The 17,941-nt window shown below is 36.6% G+C and overlaps 2 protein-coding genes across 2 annotated transcripts; one reads left to right on the top strand and one right to left on the bottom strand.

Annotated features, from left to right (window-relative positions):
* The first annotated feature begins 853 nt into the window (after positions 1–853).
* trmt61b (tRNA methyltransferase 61B) lies at positions 854–6,884 on the top strand. The gene is made up of 7 exons (XM_053509239.1): positions 854–1,860; positions 2,327–2,429; positions 2,754–2,944; positions 3,340–3,431; positions 4,125–4,327; positions 4,646–4,729; positions 6,739–6,884. The coding sequence occupies exons 1-7, from the start codon at positions 1,138–1,140 to the stop codon at positions 6,771–6,773; spliced, it is 1,431 nt and encodes a 476-aa protein (XP_053365214.1). The 5' UTR covers positions 854–1,137; the 3' UTR covers positions 6,774–6,884.
* Positions 6,885–6,971: 87 nt separating this feature from the next.
* spdya (speedy/RINGO cell cycle regulator family member A) lies at positions 6,972–17,103 on the bottom strand. Its single transcript, XM_053509240.1, has 7 exons — positions 17,048–17,103; positions 14,863–15,135; positions 11,272–11,330; positions 10,977–11,062; positions 9,405–9,576; positions 7,690–7,969; positions 6,972–7,458 (listed from the first exon to the last, which is right to left on the bottom strand). The coding sequence occupies exons 2-7, from the start codon at positions 15,122–15,124 to the stop codon at positions 7,397–7,399; spliced, it is 921 nt and encodes a 306-aa protein (XP_053365215.1). The 5' UTR covers positions 15,125–15,135; positions 17,048–17,103; the 3' UTR covers positions 6,972–7,396.
* Positions 17,104–17,941: the final 838 nt, after the last annotated feature.

Here is a 17,941-nt window from a genome sequence, read left to right as displayed (position 1 = left end):
TGTAATTTTAACAGGAGTCTTGTTTTTTTCCATTTAATTTGTTTCACTATTGTATATGTGCATAGTTGCGTAACATATTATTGGCCATTAAAGTAGAACATATTTCTAGAAAGGAAATTGACAAAATATATAGTTTAGCGTATTTAATTTAAAATTGACAAGTGCAATGACAATGTGATAAATATTTTGCTTCTTATGTGTAAACAGTATGTATATGTGGAGTGATGCTTTAGAATGAAGATATAACATTTTGTTAATTCTAATTTAATTAAATAAAATGAAATCTGTTCTTTTTTCTTCACATTTTTATTTTATTTTAGTGTGGATTTGATTTACTTTTTACTTTCATTTTCTTGTCCCTGACAAACTTCTCACTGCATGTTGTACTGTTGTGTGTGAGTGTAGATTTGAAAAATAAAAATATCCAGTATTAAATCGTTTCGATCCTGATTTGGTGCAAATGTTTTTGTGCATATTTAATATATACTTATAAAAATGTACATGCAATGTGATAAATTAAAAATGTATAATGTATTTTATGTATACCCTTTAAATTATACATATAATTAGGATAAACATTGGTAAGAGTGGAACAAGTTTTTTTTTCATTTCACAAATCACCATTATAAAAAGCCTAAAATCTTAAATGTGAAGCTACACTCGATCAACATTATCCCACGTTACCAATATTTACCGTATTTTCCCCCTCTATGTAATTTTGAATTAATTAAACATGAAATAAAACACGAGATGCTCTGAAACAGATTGCTATGATTTGGCGCCATCTTGTGGCCGTTTGTACGACATTAGCGTTTGTCTCTTGTTGATGACGCAACCAAATAAAAATGGCGCTGCTCAGAGAGTCACGCTGTACTTAGTAATTTGTTTACTATCGCTTTTTCTTCTTCAGTGCCTTGCATTATTTACTGTGGTATTTAATTTAAAGTCGCTTTTTGGGTCTCAAGTAAAAAAAAAAAAATTCTTATCTTTTTCTATGTAAGACAAAGCGCGTGCATTGTGATTACATGTGTTTGACTTTGAAGTGTAAATACTATATTAATCTGTAAGAATATAAGTTATGCATAAAGAACATTTCATCACTAGTAGAAACATTTATAGTCTTATTAAGCTTAGCTGATGCCTGCCTTTGGGTTGTGTTTCAATTTGGCTCCCTCAGTTAAAATGACTGCAAATTTGGCCAGACTGTGTGCCACATGCTTAAGTCATAAGAATAATCTCAATGTCACTTTATTAGTTTCGACAAAGTGGTTTGGGACAGGTCCAAAAAGTCCAGAAGGAGATGATGATGATGGTGGTTCTGGAGCACCGGTGCCATCTGGTCCAGAGCTGTCTCCGTTCTTAAGGCGAGCTTCTCGATTTGGGAGGCGACCCTTGTCACCTTTAGAGAGGGTGAGTCAAATGTTACCCCAGGAATCATTAAGTGAGGAGGTCTGGGAACTCAGGGGAAATCAACCAAATGAAGAAAATGCAAATACAGAAATGAAGAAGCTCGTGGAAGATGTAGATGTTCAAGAACAATCTAGACATGTTGATACTCCAGGTGAGAAAGAACTGGTGCACTCCCCTGTTCTGCCTGAGGAGCGTGTGATGTGCTTTGGAGAAGTCCTGCTTGCAGAGTACCGCCGCAAACGAAGGCTGGAGTTACAGAAAATGTTTCAGCTGGAGAAAGGATCGAAGCTGGGGAGCAACTCTGGATTTATCGCTCATGATGCCATCCAGGGCCACCATGCCGGGACGGTTTTCCGCACCAGCCTGGGGCTCCCTATGCTCATCCGCAGACCCAGTCTCGAAGAGTTCACGCTGTTTATGAAAAGAGGGCCTGCTATTGCTTATCCAAAAGTAAGCCTTTACACATTTACACATTGAGTTCTTTTTATATTCAGACAAAGAATTCAAACTTTCATGGTTCTCTGGAGGTTTTGAGATTTGAGCTTAGAACATTCTGGTCTTTAAATCCTTAAGAGCCTTGTTTATACTTTAGATCAGCAGATCCACAAAATCTACAGTTGGTCTCAGTTCTCTTATTTAATAAATACATTAGAGTTTAGGCTTCTATCTAATATCACAATTAGCCACCACACAAACGAAATCATTCATGGCTCAGAGGTTCATGTTACACAAGAAACCATTCAGGATCTGAGAAATAATTTAGCTGAAATGACTTTTTAGTTTGTTACGGTACATAAGCCAATTTTCAACTTTTACTTAGAAACAAGTCGACTATAAGCGATAACTCTTTTGCAAAAGTCACACTGCTCTCTCTCTCTCTCTCTCTCGCTCTCCCCCTCTCTGTCTCGCTCTACAGGATGCCAGTGCCATGATGATGATGATGGATGTGAACCAGGGAGACTCGGTATTGGAGTCAGGGTCTGGATCCGGGGCCATGAGTCTCTTCCTGTCTCGAGCAGGTTCTTTTATTTTTACTGAGACATGTCATGTCTAAAATGTTTTTTACTTCTGTTTTATTGTAACATAAGACACAATTCTTAAGTGATTTAAGTCTTAGACCATCAAGGTCATGTGTGTAGCTGAGGTATGTAATGATCTCACACTGAAGATTTACATGCATCCTCAATTATCTACATGTGGCCTTATGAAAAAAAAGAAAATCATATTTCGTGCATGCCTGATGTTTACAGCCTGTAAGGACGAGTGTGTCTTATTATAAAATGACATTTTAAAGTCTGTATACTTCTAACAGTCCTCCTAAAATAATGTGTGTGTGTGTCTAGTGGGTTCTAGTGGAAGTGTGCTGAGTGTCGAAGTAAGAGCGGACCACCACAGACGGGCGGTGTTAAATTACGAGCGCTGGCGTTCGTCCTGGAAACTGCGGGCTGGAAACGAGTGGCCGGAAAACATCCAATTTCACCACGGAGATCTCATCGATGCCGCCCCGTTGCTTGCTGGACGGAGCTTCAATTCTGTAAGGAGTGAAAAAACACTGCGATTTATCATGTTTATTAAGAAAGGAATAAAACACTATACAGGCGTCATGCTGTCACATCTTCTTATCTACTTTTAACAAAGTAGTGTGATGAAGCAGAGAGACTGTTACCAGCCCGAACTTTCATATCGCAAAGTGTTTTATTCCTCTCATACTGACACTGGATGTTGATTTGCTGTTACTATGGAATCTGGTGTTCTAGGAAATTACTCAATACCTTCCGACTAATCAGAAAGTGATATAGTTTAAAATATTTTTATTTAGATGACTGTAAAAGGATTGTAGGATATTTTAAGCTATATGTGGATACAAGATCAAGCTGTTTGTGTAGTGTGGCAGATTTCAGTTTGTTCTGGTGTGTGCGTTTGTTTTAGGTGGCTCTGGATATGATTAACCCTCACCTGGCTTTACCTACAGTCGTCCCTCATCTTCATACAGGAGGTGTGTGTGCCATCTATCAAGCCAAGTAAGTCAAACACACATGGGATTCTGGTCTTGAAAAACTTTTAACCTGTTTTTTTTATGGTTTTTGGACTTGTTTGTTTGGGTTAAATGAATGTTTTTTTTTTTTTTTTGTCAAGTTGCTTTGGATAAATAAATCAATATTCTCAAGAACAATTTCTGTTCACCAATCAAAATAAATTCATAGAGAATGCTGTTCTGTCAAAAAAAAAAATGGCTGAACGTCTCAGCTACAGAAACGAATGTTCAATTAAGTCACAACAGCTAACCTGGAGAAAATTTTTTATACACTGCCAATCCTCAATATATTGGGATGTATCAGGCAAAGAAAACAACTGAGGATATTGGAAATGACTGGAACTGGGTGGAGAACAGTTACCAGTAACACATTATCAAAACCAGGAAGGATAGTGCTGAATCCACAACTTTGTGGAAGAAATGTGATCACACACACACGCACGTGAGCCACACGTGAGCCTCTGAAGACAGTGTTATCTTATTATTATCTTATTAAAAAGAAATTGTAAAATTCTGGGAGCATGAGGAATTATTTTCACACATCAACTGAACATGACTGTGTGTGCTGTAATCAAAGCTAAAGGTAAATGAACGAAAATGAAAATAATGTGTGTCTGAACATTTTATAAAATAAATTCCTTTGGTTTCTTATCCACCTGATTCATATGACTTATGACAGTATTACGCAGATCATCGACGTAATGGAAGGATTGCGCTGCTCCACGCTTCCTCTGGTGTGTGAACGCATCATCGAGGTGCAGTACAGGGATTGGCTGCTTGCGGCGTCGCTCAAAAAAGACGGCTCCTTCAACCAGAGGAAAAGATCTCCAGGTGAAGAAAACGCAGAGAGCGAGAATGACGAATCAAACAATGAAGGGAAAGGTAACACCTGATAAAATTTTAACATTCGTTAACTAGAACTGTATAAGATTTGGGCTTTATATTATACAAATTGTTTACCATATAAAATTCTTTAATTGTAAATGATTTGGATAATGTAACATGCAAATCTGTATGCTTTTAAATGTCTTCATGCCGTGTTTAGAAGCTGCCTTTAGAAAGCTTTTACTGATGTTACAGATTAGTTTTATTACTGTATTTTTGTACAAAGAACATCACGTCATTTACAAGTGTTACCGATGTACATAATTCTCACACATACTGTACCTAACAGCTGTTATGTTGCTTTTTGTGTTTTAGAAGGGCACGCGAGTCCATCACACTTCCCGTTTGGGAGCGTCCCGTACATCGCTCGTCCGCATCCTGAACAGAACGGACACACAGGTGAGCACGTTGTTAGTTTCCAGTACAGATCTGTTGTAGAATTTCCTGATTTGTTACCATGGTGCAAATATGTATGATCTCTAGAAAATTTCTGTTCCACTACTATAGACTGAGAAAAAGTTTCCATAACACTATGATCCACCCTGGAAATAGGATCTGCTGCAAAAGTGTTCAATCCAGTATCCGCTAGTGCTGAACTCCATTATCCACTGTAGTGACCTGCACTGCAAAAATGACACAAAAATACTGAAACTACTCATATGTATTTACTATTCTTATTATAGTAAAGCAAAACCTAAGGTTATTAAGCTTAATGAGACAGATATGATAATTATACATGTTATAACTATTTTAATAGAATTAAGAGGATTTTTATTTCCTAAGATGTAGTTTTTTGCATTGCTCCATTAGATGTTCCATTTCTGTTTTTGCAATTATCCATTACACTTTTTTTTCCTCTAATCCGTTCTGATGCCCTGCAAAAGATTATCCAGTCCAACATAATGCACTGCAAAGATCTGTAAGCATAAATTATCTTGGGGCTATTTGATTTTACAGTGTCCCATCAATATTAATGCGTTAAACAAGTTTCTGATCCAATGCAGAGGCATTGTAGAAGGTTTCAGTGTGATGGGATCAACTGCAGAAGTTTCTGGTGTGATGAGATCTACCATAGAAGTTATCGGTTTGGCTGGATTTACTGTAGAAGTTTTTGGTGTGACTGCAGAGATATTTAGTGCGGTGGAATCCACTGCACAAGTTTTCAATAAGATTTAATCCACTGCAGAAGTTTCCGATCCATGGCTAGGCCTTCTAATGTAATATACTCAGCAAAAAAGAAATGCCCCTTTTTCAGAACTGTGTATTTTAACAATAATGTTGTAAAAATCCAAATAACTTTACAGATCTTCATTGTAAAGGGTTTAAACAACGTTTTCCATGCATGTTCAATTAACCATAATCAATTAATTAACATGCACCTGTGGAATGGTCGTTAAGACCTTAACAGCTTACAGAAAGTAGGCATTTAAGGTCACAGTTCTAAAAACGCAGCACACTAAAGAGACTTGTCTACCTACTGTGAAAAACACCCAAAGAAAGATGCCCAGGGTCCCTGCTTATCTGCGTGAACGTGCATTAGGCATGCTGCAGGGAGGCATGAGGACTGCTGATGTGGCTAGGGCAATAAATTGCCATGTCCGCACTGTGAGACGCCTAAGACGGCGCTACAGGGAGACGGGAAGGACAGCTGATCATCCTCGCAGTGGAAGACCACGTGTAACAACACCTGCACAGGATCCGTACATCCGAATATCACACCTGCGTGACAGATACAGGATGGCCACAACAACTGCCCGAGTCACACCAGGAACACACAATCCCTCCATCAGTGCTCAGACTGTCCACAATAGGCTGAGAGAGCCTGGAGGAGATGCACTGCAGTACTTCAAGCAGCTGGTGGCCACACCAGATACTGACTGGTACTTTTGATTTTGAGCCTCCCTTTATTTAGGGACACATTGTGAAACATTTTTAGTTCATGTCTAATGGTGTTGACTCTTAGAGTTCATACAAATATTTACACATTAAGTTTACTGAAAGTAAAAACAGTTGAAAGTTAGAGGACGTTTCTTTTTTTGCTGAGTATATTATACACTGAGAATGTTTCCAATGCAGTGTAAATCTCATTCCTCAGCTGTTTTGATTACTGATCAATGCAGCGTAATAGTCTCCAGTGAAATTCCACTGTTCTCAACCATGAAACTTTCTAATACAATGTAAAGTTCTGTGAAAGTTTCTTTGGAGGTGTCTGGATTGCTGTAAACATTTGTTTCAAGCCTGTATGTGTATTTAGTCCACATGTGTACAAGTCCAAAACTTTTGTGAAGTCTTTCATTGTACATTTTACATGACATGATGTGCACTGAATGTCTAAAAAAAAAAAAAAAGTGAAGCATCAGCTAAGTGCTATTCTAACCAGTATTTTTTTTAATTCTCTTTTCTTCCAGCATTCCTTGTGAAATTGAGGAAAATATCCAAATAACCCGTGTACAACTTCAGCCATCTTTCATTAAGACCACTGAAGCAGGCTAATAATACGCTAAGGCCTATGCTGGTGAATGTTTGTTTTGTGCAATAAATATGTTAAACCACATCCTTTAGATTTTATTGTATTAATTTCGAATATTGATTGATTTGTTTTAATATATTTAAAACTATTCATTGACCTTAGTGACAGAAATGAGAGCAATCCACTAATGCATTTATTTCATTGCGACTTAAACAGAATGCAGTAATATGTTTATGACAAGCCTTATGACAAAAGTTATTTCAGTTTTATGACTAATAGAATTTTTAAACTCTTTACAGTATGTACAACATGCTTCAGACTTGTCAAAAACAATTCTATTAAAGTGCCGTACAGAAAAATTTAATTAAAGTAAAAAGTAGATTAATAAATAATTCTGGATAATGATGTCTGACAGGACAAAAAGTGCATAGGAACAGTGAAATATATATAAAGTCTTTACACATGACCACAACTTTTTCTCACAGTTGATTCATTCAACAATGAAACATAGCACAGTTTTTTACTCTGGATGTGTAGACAGGGCTGTTTGGGGTACTGATACACCGGAATAATGCATTAGTTGTTGCGATGAGACTTTAGTCCTTGTTGATCCAGTCTGTAGAATCGCCTTGGCTGGATTCACCGTGCACATCATTTCCTGTTTGTAAATATAAAAAAGAAACAGGACTTTAGAATGTGCGCTGTGATTTATTTATAGAGAGGATAAATAAATAACTAAAGAGAAATGTAATAAAATGCACAAGCAACTATTTGTTGCTATTATAAAAAAAAGTCATTGTGGCATAAGAGGAATAAAACACTTTGGTACATGCTGCTATTTTATATGAAGTGTCTATAGATTCAGCACTGCAGTGTTTTAATATCTCACCTGCTGGGCTGTGTGTGCGGTAGCCTGAGGTTTTAATGTTGGACCAGACTAATTTCTGGCCCTTGGGTGTTTCTTCGAGACTAAGGCTGAGTGCGTGGGGGGGAAGAGGGGACGGTGAGAGGCGTGAGGCTTTAGCGCACAGGTCGCACGGCCCAGGAGAGGCAGCTGGACCTCTCGGAATCTGTACGTCCTCTCTGTCCCGGTACTGCCGCTGAGCCCCGCTGTGGTGAGCTGCTCGCTGCCGCTGCCAAATGAAGTGAGATGGAGCGATGGCCATAACCTGATTACACACATGGTGTAGGGATGTGTGACATGGACTGCAACAATTAGATTACGTAACAGTACGAAAACGGTAAATCATACACTTTAGTGCATGTGTGTATACAGATTTTCAAATGACAGGAAATATCAGACCTTTGGTGAGTATAGTTTGGTGTTGCATACTTTGCAAGAAAGGAATAAAATACAATAATTTGTATACATTAATAAATAGTAGGGTTGTAATTATGTGTCCCAGTTATAATTTGATTTGATTTGTTATACTATTTTAAGCAGAAAATAATTAAAGAAATGGTGATGGGTAAAAAGATTGTCATTTTTGAGTTACAAACAATGCAAAATTATATGCCTGTTTTGTCTGTATAAAACTATTACAGGTAGTCCCTGACTTACGAACGAGTTCTGTGAGCACATTCATAAGTCGGATTTTGTCAAACTTGACTAAATCTGTTCCCTTTCCCCACACTGCCATCATGTGGCCAAAAACTGTAGTGCGGCTACGGAAATGAAACTCACGTCAAATCTACTGTAATAGTGTTGCCTCTGTGCCTTTAGATCACGAGGGAAATCGCGAACACCACTTTGTCTCAGAGCTGTTTACTACTATATTGGACTGTAAACTGTGTTTTGTTGAGAATTTTGCGAGATTAGGATTATTCACCATCAGGCCAGCCATGTTCTATAATCGTGCATCTGGACTGATTTATTGAAACAGGAGACGCCGACTCATTTCTCCTGCACTTCCACACACAATATACCAGACTTTGGACATTTTATACATTTACTTAAACATAAAAAAATATAGTATAGAATTGTAAATATTGGTATCTGGTGTACTGCATTGTCTATTTTTTGTACAATACATACGAGCTTCTTCTGTGATTTGTTTGCATGTACAAATGTTCTTAAAAAACGGGAAATAATTGATTAAAATATAATGAGCTCAGTAGCAGTGAATCATGGGCATCATTTTAACTGAAAATAGAGCTCAAAATTTATTTAAATGGCTGACACCCCAGTCTTATTTTTGGATCAATTTCGCACCACAGCAACACAAGGCTGATGATGTTTAAAACCTACCGAAGAGCTCTTTTTAATGGTTACAATGTTAGAATATGACTGACTATATATTTTTACCCTGTGAGTGGTGCTTATTCAGATCTCTGGTGTTCATACAGGACAACTGTATAAGATGGATAATTAATCGCATGCTCGTCACAATTTTACAGCCCTAATAAATGGACACAAAATTTATTTTACTGTAGTTTTGAATTAAATGCATCCATAGCGTTGTATTCTTCGATTATCTTTTTACATTTACATTTACATTTAGGCATTTGGCAGACGCTCTTATCCAGAGCGACTTACAAAAAGTGCTTTAAAACAGTATATATTTTTAAAACAGTATATATTTTTGCCAAGAAGTGTATTATTACCTCCTCACAACAGCGGCGGCTGACTGCAGCTCTGTACTCGATTCGAGCCCAAAGCTTGTCCCTTTGCTTCAGGAAACGAGGGAACTGTTTCCTCCAGCTCCTCCCCAGAGCCCAAGGAAAGATCTCATACTTGGTCTCCTCCTCATCCTCCTCCATAGTGTTCGCAAGGTATCTAGGACATAAAACATTAGTTTTACAGTCAAGCATAAATACCTGAGTCCGGTTTTTATTTAGGTTCAGCTCAGGTTATTTAATCAATAGCAACATCATCAGTAATTTTTGGTGACTCAGTAAAATAAAATATATATAATATATATTGTACATCCGTGAACATTTTTCCCCCTTCAGATCTGAATCGGGCAACAGAAAAAAAACAGCATGTTCAGTGTCTCTTAGTGATGAAACTGAAGTCGCAAGCCAAAAACAGAACAAACAAGAAAACAAAAACCCTTTGCTTTGGCACACTATCGCTGCTTTATTTGTTCTGACATGATAAACATGATCAACGATTTCACATGATTAATGATGCTGTCTCTTAATAGTTCAATTCTTTTCCTTGCCACTGTTACCCTCAGCTTGCTCATTAGGGACAATCTGATTTTGATTCATACATATTTTCTCACACGTTTCATATTCATTTCCTTAATTTTCTTTTGATTCTGTAAAGCTGCTTTGCAACAATGACCATTGTTAAAAGCGGTATTCAAATAAAAGTTTATTGAATTGAATGATTTCCACATCTTGGCAGAGTCCGGACATGATAGAGAAGCTTTATATAAACAATTAAACATTAATTATTTCCAAAACAACAACATAGAGCCTTAGCCGCCTGAGCCACACAGACACACACACACACACACTCTCTAAAGGTTACCCACATACTGTATGTCCCCTTAATTATTACCTGGTAATCAAAAGAAGATATATTATTTCCTCAAGTCCAACATAAAAGTTGAAGACAATGATACTTTGTTAATTTCAGTGAGGAATGCCAATGACATGCTCACAGTAAGACATAAAGGTTGATGACGTAAAGGACATGTCTGTGACAGAGCTACCTGTGCAAACACCGGCCAAACTGAATTTTTGTTTTATACAGTTTTTGTTTAAGTAACATACAGAACTGCATAAAGTTACATGATTTAAATGTTTTGAAATAAAAAAACATTTAGAAAATGTAATGCACAGATTTGTTAGATGGAATCCACTATTTGATTCAATTCATTGTCTTGACCAAAAGATGTCAGTGCACACTTTTAAACGCCAACCAATTAAGTACATGTTAAAAGGGGATCAAACCTTTATATAGATTACAGATCACTATAGATTACTGATGTCCTCATTCAGACCATTCCTGATGTTAAAAATTTGGGGTTCAAACAAAAACCCCAAGTCACGCTGGGTCCTGTTTAAACCAGTTCATATTAATAAAATCAACAGAATCATTCTATAAAGCTGCTTTGTGACAGGGGCCATTGTTTTATATACATAACATTAAATTAAATGTGCAGAGAATAACTTAGCCACATTAGGATTGCTGCTAAACTACTGCTATAATGAAAAATAACTTACAGAGCAATAAAGAAGTTCATCCTGCTGTGCTCGCTAATGCTGAAGCGCGCCCTCTTGAAGTAGACAAAAGTCATAGCGAGCAAATACTACAACACACAAACAAACAAAAAAAAAAAAGCATCAAAAACTGAATTAGAGAGAAAATAAAAAAACCTGCTTGGTTTACCCTGTATACAAAAATCCTCCTATATAAACAAACAATTTTTTTTAGAACTAAAAGATTTCCATGTGTAACAGCAATGAGCATTTAGATGTCTTGTCAAAAACTAAACAAAATTTAATTTGCCTTTAGTACCTTATCTGTAATTTTACAACAGCAGTCCATCCACAGAAAATCCTGGATGAGATCATCATCTTGGAAAAAGAACAGAACAAAAACCATATTTTACGATTTACCTTAAAAATGTTAACATTTATGTCAGAGCTCCCCCAAAGTATGTGTTAATGCTCCAACTGAAATGCACCGAAGACACTTTTTATTCTTTAAACACTTAATTTATTTCACTACTTCTTCTACAAATGCATAATTTTAACATCTAACAAGCTGTGGATGGGGTGTCCTCTTATATGAGGTCACATTATGAGGGGGGAAAAGATCTACTTGGATACTTGTTTAAACCCCAATCAATACATCAATGGAAAATGAACAAAATGCAGTGAGTGTATTTTTTCCCTCAGGAGCAGAGGTAAAGAAGGTGCAGGATTTTAAGTACTTGGGGTCAACGGTCCAGAGCAACGGAGAGTGTGGAAAGGAGGTGAAGAGGCGGGTACAGGCAGGTTGGAATGGGTGGAGAAAAGTGTCAGGTGTGTTGTGCGATAAAAGAGTATCAGCGAGAATGAAAGGAAAGGTGTACAGGACAGTGGTGAGACCAGCGATGCTCTACGGCTTAGAGACAGTGGCACTGAAGAAAAGACAGCAGGAAGAGTTGGAGGTAGCAGAGCTGAAGATGTTGAGGTTCTCTTTGGGAGTGACAAGGATGGATAGGATTAAGAATGAGTTTATCAGAGGGACAACCCACGTTAGATGTTTTGGAGATAAAGTCAGAGAGGCCAGATTGAGGTGGTTTGGGCATGTTCAGAGGAGAGATGGTGAATATATCGGTAGAAGGATGCTGAGGTTGGAACTGCCAGGCAGGAGGTCTAGAGGAAGACCAAAGAGGAGATTTATGGATGCAGTAAGAGAGAACATGAAGTTAGTTGGTGTGAGAGAAGAGGATGCAGAGGATAGGGTTAGATGGAGGCAGATGATTCGCTGTGGCGACCCCTGAAAGGGAACAGCCGAAAGACAAAGAAGAAAGAAGTATTTTTTCCCTCAATATTTTTTGTTTGCTAACTGTATATGGTTGAAGTGACAATAAAGCCTAATTGAACTTGAACTTGTGAAGGGAAAATGTAATGCTACATAACTGTCTCCCTGTCAATACTATATGACACGAATTATGAAATATTGATGTAAAGCAGGAGGTTTACTTTGGTATATGTACTGCTACTACAGAACATTGATCCAAATGTATCAGCCAAGAAACTCTTATAGCAGAGACATCATTTTTTCTTACTTTGCGATAGCATTTTGGGAAGAACCACATACTGTACGAGTGTGATGGTCGGTTGTACTTTTCTGTCTATACTTTTCTGCCATATAATATACATGTCTTAAAATAAATTACAGCTCCTTCTATATTGAGTAAAATACAGATTAATATTTCCCAATGCAGGATAGAAGTAAATGCTCAGATATATACAGGGGAAAAGTATACTGAGGAAAACCTGTATTAGCATAGTCTGTAATATTCTGACCTTCATTATCCAGTCTGAATAGGGATGTAAGGAGTGATCATTCCTACAGGTGTAACTCATTAAATCATACTGTATATGGTGTTCAAGTATATGCAAACAAGAGGACCCAAAAGCATTTTATGCAAATTGTAAATTAATTGCTGCCCCACACACAATATATATTACACTATCTCCCAGAGTTGACTCCTCCCAAATTGCATGCTATGATACTGTATATTCAAGTCTAACAAGAGATGGAATAATATCACCTATTCTTTTCTGGATACTGTAAGCTTGCAAACTTCACAAACAGATATCATTGACACTGCGAATCATATTGATGGGAGGTCCTGTTCAGATGCTTTAAAGCATGTGTCGAGAGATCCAGGAACTGTTTAGTTCAAGTTCCGTTTATTTGTCATATGCATGTCAACACCGGGCCAACAGTACAATAAAATGCTTAGAACGAGAAGAGCAAGTCAACTTGATTATGTACAGTATGTGTGTATGTATGTATATGCATAAGTGAGTGCGCGTGTGTGTGTTATTGCACATGGTCACATACTGTACATTAAACCTAAAAATGATTTGCACAATGTTGATAAATTTGAATGTGTCCTAGTACAGCCATTCCTTTAAAACATTTTAGCGTCTGAAGCTTTCTTAGAGCTATACCTATAAACAAGCTTTTTAGTGTCTGGAAACGTGGTGCGTTATGCAATTAGTAAATCGTTTACTGAGGCTTGTACTGTTTATGGCGACTGACTTTATCAATAACATCTGAAGACTCGCCCCTGGGTGGCGGTTCAGGAAATGGTTTGAATCTTACCGCTATATATTGAAGATATAAAGCCCAAGGAATCTCTGCACAATTCGTGGGTAGTGCTGGAATGTTAACAGGTGTACTGGTTAGTTTGGGTGCTTGTAAAAATGGAGTATTCAAGGAAAAGGAAGTTTTCAGCGATGTGGGAACACTTTGAATTGATCTCTTCCAATTAGGTAAGTATAAAAACAAATAGTGTCCCCCCCCTCACACAACCACCAGTTACTCAAGCACATACTCACATACTGCCATTCTCTTCTGCGCTGCCCCAGTTTAAAAACATAACCGTCCCCCTGTCATTACTATACGACACAAATTATAAAATATTGATGTAAAGCAGGAGGTTTACTTTGGTATATGTACTGCTACTACAGAACATTGATCCGAATGTATCAGCCAAGAAACCCATATACACTATTTGCTTCTGCTTGTCTTATATTCTTTGACCAGCAGGGGGGACTGTGTGTCTTGAGAAATAAACCCTTTTGTGAACCAATTGGCTGGAAGGCTTCAAGGATTAATGAAACTTCATGTCATCATTATTAGCATATTACATTTCAGATAATAAATAAAACAAAGTATAAGCATGAAAAGAACAGTCTGAACATAAAACAAAAATGCAGAGACTGTATATGTGAAAATCTATGGTTGCAAATACAATTCTAATCTTCACAATTTGTTATAGGATCAGATGAAATCTGTTCAGATTCTTTCCTGGTATCTGGTTATTGGATTGGTACCCTATTTAGGTCTAACATCATTATAAAGCTTTGTATAACATGTCCCTTACATTTTCAGTATAAACAGATCTAAAATACATGAATACAGATCTAAAATATACTCTATCACAAGCCACTTTAAGTAAATCACTTTAAGCATATTTTTCTCTGCACAAGACACTTTAAATATGAGGATTGCACAACCCTGGACATTTTCTTTTTACCATTTTATCTAACTTCATTCCACAAAAATGACATAAATCCATACCTACTTTGTACAGCTGTTTCATTTAGTTTTATATTTCTTCATATATTTTCTATATTGTGTATTTTGTTGTACAGTTATTTTATTTTAACTTTAATTTTATATTTTATTTTATTCTATTCTTTCTAGTTAAATTTACCTGTTCTTTTATTTTTCATATTTATTTCTTATCCATCGTCTTTTATTTTAAGCTCACGAGCAGTTGTCTTAGCATTTCACTGCATATCGTACTGTGTATGACTGTGTATGTAACAAATAAAATTTGAATTTAAAGCTATTTTGGTAGGACAACTTATTCCTTACCAAACAGCCTGAAGTAGGCAGCCATCTCCTGGCGCTGGATGACCAGGGTCGAACCCCACGGTTGTTTGCTCAGACAGGAGATCTGATTATGACGGTGATTTGTCCCGTTGTTCTGGCTCTTTTCCGGTGGCCCCCGAGGGCCCAGAACGTTTGGACGCTTTACCCGAAGCCCTCGCCGTAGCTGAAGGCTGTGAGCTGTTGCCGATCCGATACGTAAAGTGATGGAAGGTGGAGTCTTGGCACAGTTTAGCTGCTTCATCATGCTCTTACAGCCTGAAATGATGCATTAAAAAAAAAAAAAAAACTGCATCTTTTGCATTTTTTACTTTTCAACCATGCTTTACTCTACCTGGTATACACCAAAGAACAACCAAAACAAAAATAAAAAAGTTTTAACAAATATACAGCTAGATAAGGTATTATACAGCTAACAATTGCTTTTAACTTTTGATATGATTTTTCTTTACTAAAAAGTAATGATTTTGCTGCAAAAACCTCTCTCTAAATACTTGTAAACATTCAGGAACCTTGCAGTACTGAAGGTCAAAAAGGTATTTAACATTCGGGGAACCTTGGAATAATATTAAAACCACGAATGTTGTGCTAACCACGAGGAGCGTTCCAATACAAACCTATTACTTTAGCTGCAGTCGACTTCTGAAGTAAAAAGTATTAAATGATAATTGGGAAACTAATGTATAAAAACACACATGCACCTTTCGAAAAAAGTGTTTTGTTTTTTTTTCTTTGGTTGCAACAGTCACATTTTATTTACTGCAGACTGTGTGAGTGCTGAATTGGGCTTTAGGAGGCCTTCCTGATCGCCATTTCCGAATAGGAATTCTAAGCAAAGTTAGGAACATATATATTAATTATAAAATTAATTAAATTAAACAAAAATTAATGCCCCACTTTTGCACAAAAGAAGAACCCGGGTGAAAAACATAGGGATGGAGGAGCATAAACAGAAGCGCTTAGATATCTGCAAACAAAATTTGGACCAATAGTCTAAAAAAGGTGAAAGTTTCTTCAAGGGAATCGTTACTGGTGACGAGACTTGGATTTATTACTATGAGCCTGAGAGTAAACAGAAACCTCAATCAACAACTTCAAAATTTATCAGCTGGAAAATCGATGCTTACAGTTTTTCTGGGATTCTCAAGGGCCAATATTGGAACATCATCAGGATAAATGTTTACCCACAACAGCGCTCGTTACAGTGAGATTATTATTAAAAAGCTAAAGCTTTCTGCTAAACTTCAGATTAAACACTGCTATCTGAGTGTGTTGTGATCTTGCACGACCATGTGCGCCCACACACGTCTGGCCACACTGCCGAATAAAAAACTTTATTTTGAGGTAAAAGCATCCTCCCTATAGTCCTGATTTCATTTCATCGGCCTTTCACGTTAGGTCCCCTGTAGCAGCTCTACAAGAACGAAGGTTCACTTCTGACGAAGAAGTTAAGACTACATTCGTGGCTCACAGCTAAGTCAAAAATATTTTTTAATGAGGGAATACAAAAGCTTGTTAACAGATGGACAAAGTGTATTGAGAAGCAAGGGGATTTTTCTAAAATTTTATTTTAATAACTTAACTTTTAACTAATTTAAAACTAAATTAATTAATTCAACTCACCCTCATAAATTCTTTTAAATAAAAATTATTTTTTTTCTGAAAGATGGACTTAGTGACATCACTATTAAAATTAGCTAAGAGATATTTAACATAATCTCATTATAATAATAACTAACTTGTACATTACTTGATTAACTTTGTTAGTTTGTTAAACACGTTTATTATATAACTACAAACCAATTTATAGTTTTCTCTAAACAACTGCCTATAGTTATGTCATATCATGCCTTTTATGCTATATTTAATGAAAATTAAATAAATCTAAATATTAATATTTTAATGGAAAAAAAAAATGTCACATCACGTGACAAGACCTGGCACCTAATTAGCCACTGGCGTAGCGTTAAAGTTAGCCACTTAGCTGTCAAACTAAATCACAGCCCCAGCGCGACAAAATGTACAAAAATCGTCAAATTTCGGCGATATATTCATCGCACAACGACAATATTTTTTATAAAGTAAAGGTTGTGTTCATATATATGATGTTTAATAGCTAACAGCTTTTCTTTAAGAGCCTACTTTCATGATTTCAACTGAATTTACTCACTCAGGGACCGCGCCTACGTGAGAACGGCAACTAGTGGCGCGCGCACGCCTGCTCCAGCTCTATGACTCGCTTTAATGAGTCGATTCCTTTAAACGAATCATTTTGAATGATATTTCGATTCTTTTGATTCTTTTCTTTTGACCCCATAGAAGGGCAGATGTTTATTTCATGTCATGCATTATATTATACTAGTTATGTCTGTTTTTAATTTTTTAATTTTGTTTATTTTATTTACGTGTTATACGATCTACTTTTACGTCTCAGGAAGATCTTTGATTCAATTGCTGGTCATTAACAGGGATATGTATCTTATAAAAAATGGAAATATTTAAAACCAGTGCATTTATAAATATTGTTATGAAAATGTCTGATTCATATTTAACATATATTCAATTTATCACTTTTTTATTTATTTAACAATTTCATATGTAATAAATTTATTATATGGCAATATGGTGTCTAAGCTATTTTAAATATTTGAACTACTCAAAGAGAAGAAAATAAATAAATAAATCATATAAATAAACAGTAATAAAAATATAGCAAGTAATTAAAGATTTTACATTATTCCTTACAAACAAATGTATTTTATTATGATTTTCCTTTATGTATTTTTAATCCCATCATCTCTGAACATGACGTGAGGAGAGCTTTCAACAGAGTGAACACCAGGGAAGCAGCAGGACCAGACGGCATCTCAGGTCGTATTCTCAGAGTCTGCGCAGACCAGCTAGCACCTGTGTTCACAGAGATCTCAGTTGGTGATCCCAACATGCTTCAAAGAGTCTGTCATTGTTCCTGTCCCGAAGAAACCCCATCCTGCTTCTCTCAATGATTATCGCCCTGTAGCCCTCACTTCAGTAGTGATAAAGTGCTTTGAGCGCCTGGTCAGAA

This window comes from Clarias gariepinus, chromosome 13, assembly GCF_024256425.1.
Source record: "Clarias gariepinus isolate MV-2021 ecotype Netherlands chromosome 13, CGAR_prim_01v2, whole genome shotgun sequence".
Taxonomy (NCBI): Eukaryota; Metazoa; Chordata; class Actinopteri; order Siluriformes; family Clariidae; genus Clarias; species Clarias gariepinus.
The sequence above is the reverse complement of the archived record's forward strand: the minus strand, read 5'-3'. Positions and strand labels throughout refer to the sequence as shown.

Bases quoted from the DNA above. Each gene is read 5' to 3' on its own strand.
- trmt61b (XM_053509239.1), top strand. From the start codon at position 1,138: ATGCCTGCCTTTGGGTTGTGTTTCAATTTGGCTCCCTCAGTTAAAATG. The intron at 3,432-4,124 runs GTAAGTCAAACA...GACTTATGACAG, and splicing joins TGTGCCATCTATCAAGCCAA to TATTACGCAGATCATCGACG. The intron at 4,730-6,738 runs GTGAGCACGTTG...CTTTTCTTCCAG, and splicing joins TGAACAGAACGGACACACAG to CATTCCTTGTGAAATTGAGG.
- spdya (XM_053509240.1), bottom strand. From the start codon at position 15,124: ATGATGAAGCAGCTAAACTGTGCCAAGACTCCACCTTCCATCACTTTA. The intron at 7,970-9,404 runs GTAATAATACAC...GTGTGTAATCAG, and splicing joins GCCGCCGCTGTTGTGAGGAG to GTTATGGCCATCGCTCCATC. The intron at 7,459-7,689 runs GTGAGATATTAA...ATTTACAAACAG, and splicing joins CCGCACACACAGCCCAGCAG to GAAATGATGTGCACGGTGAA.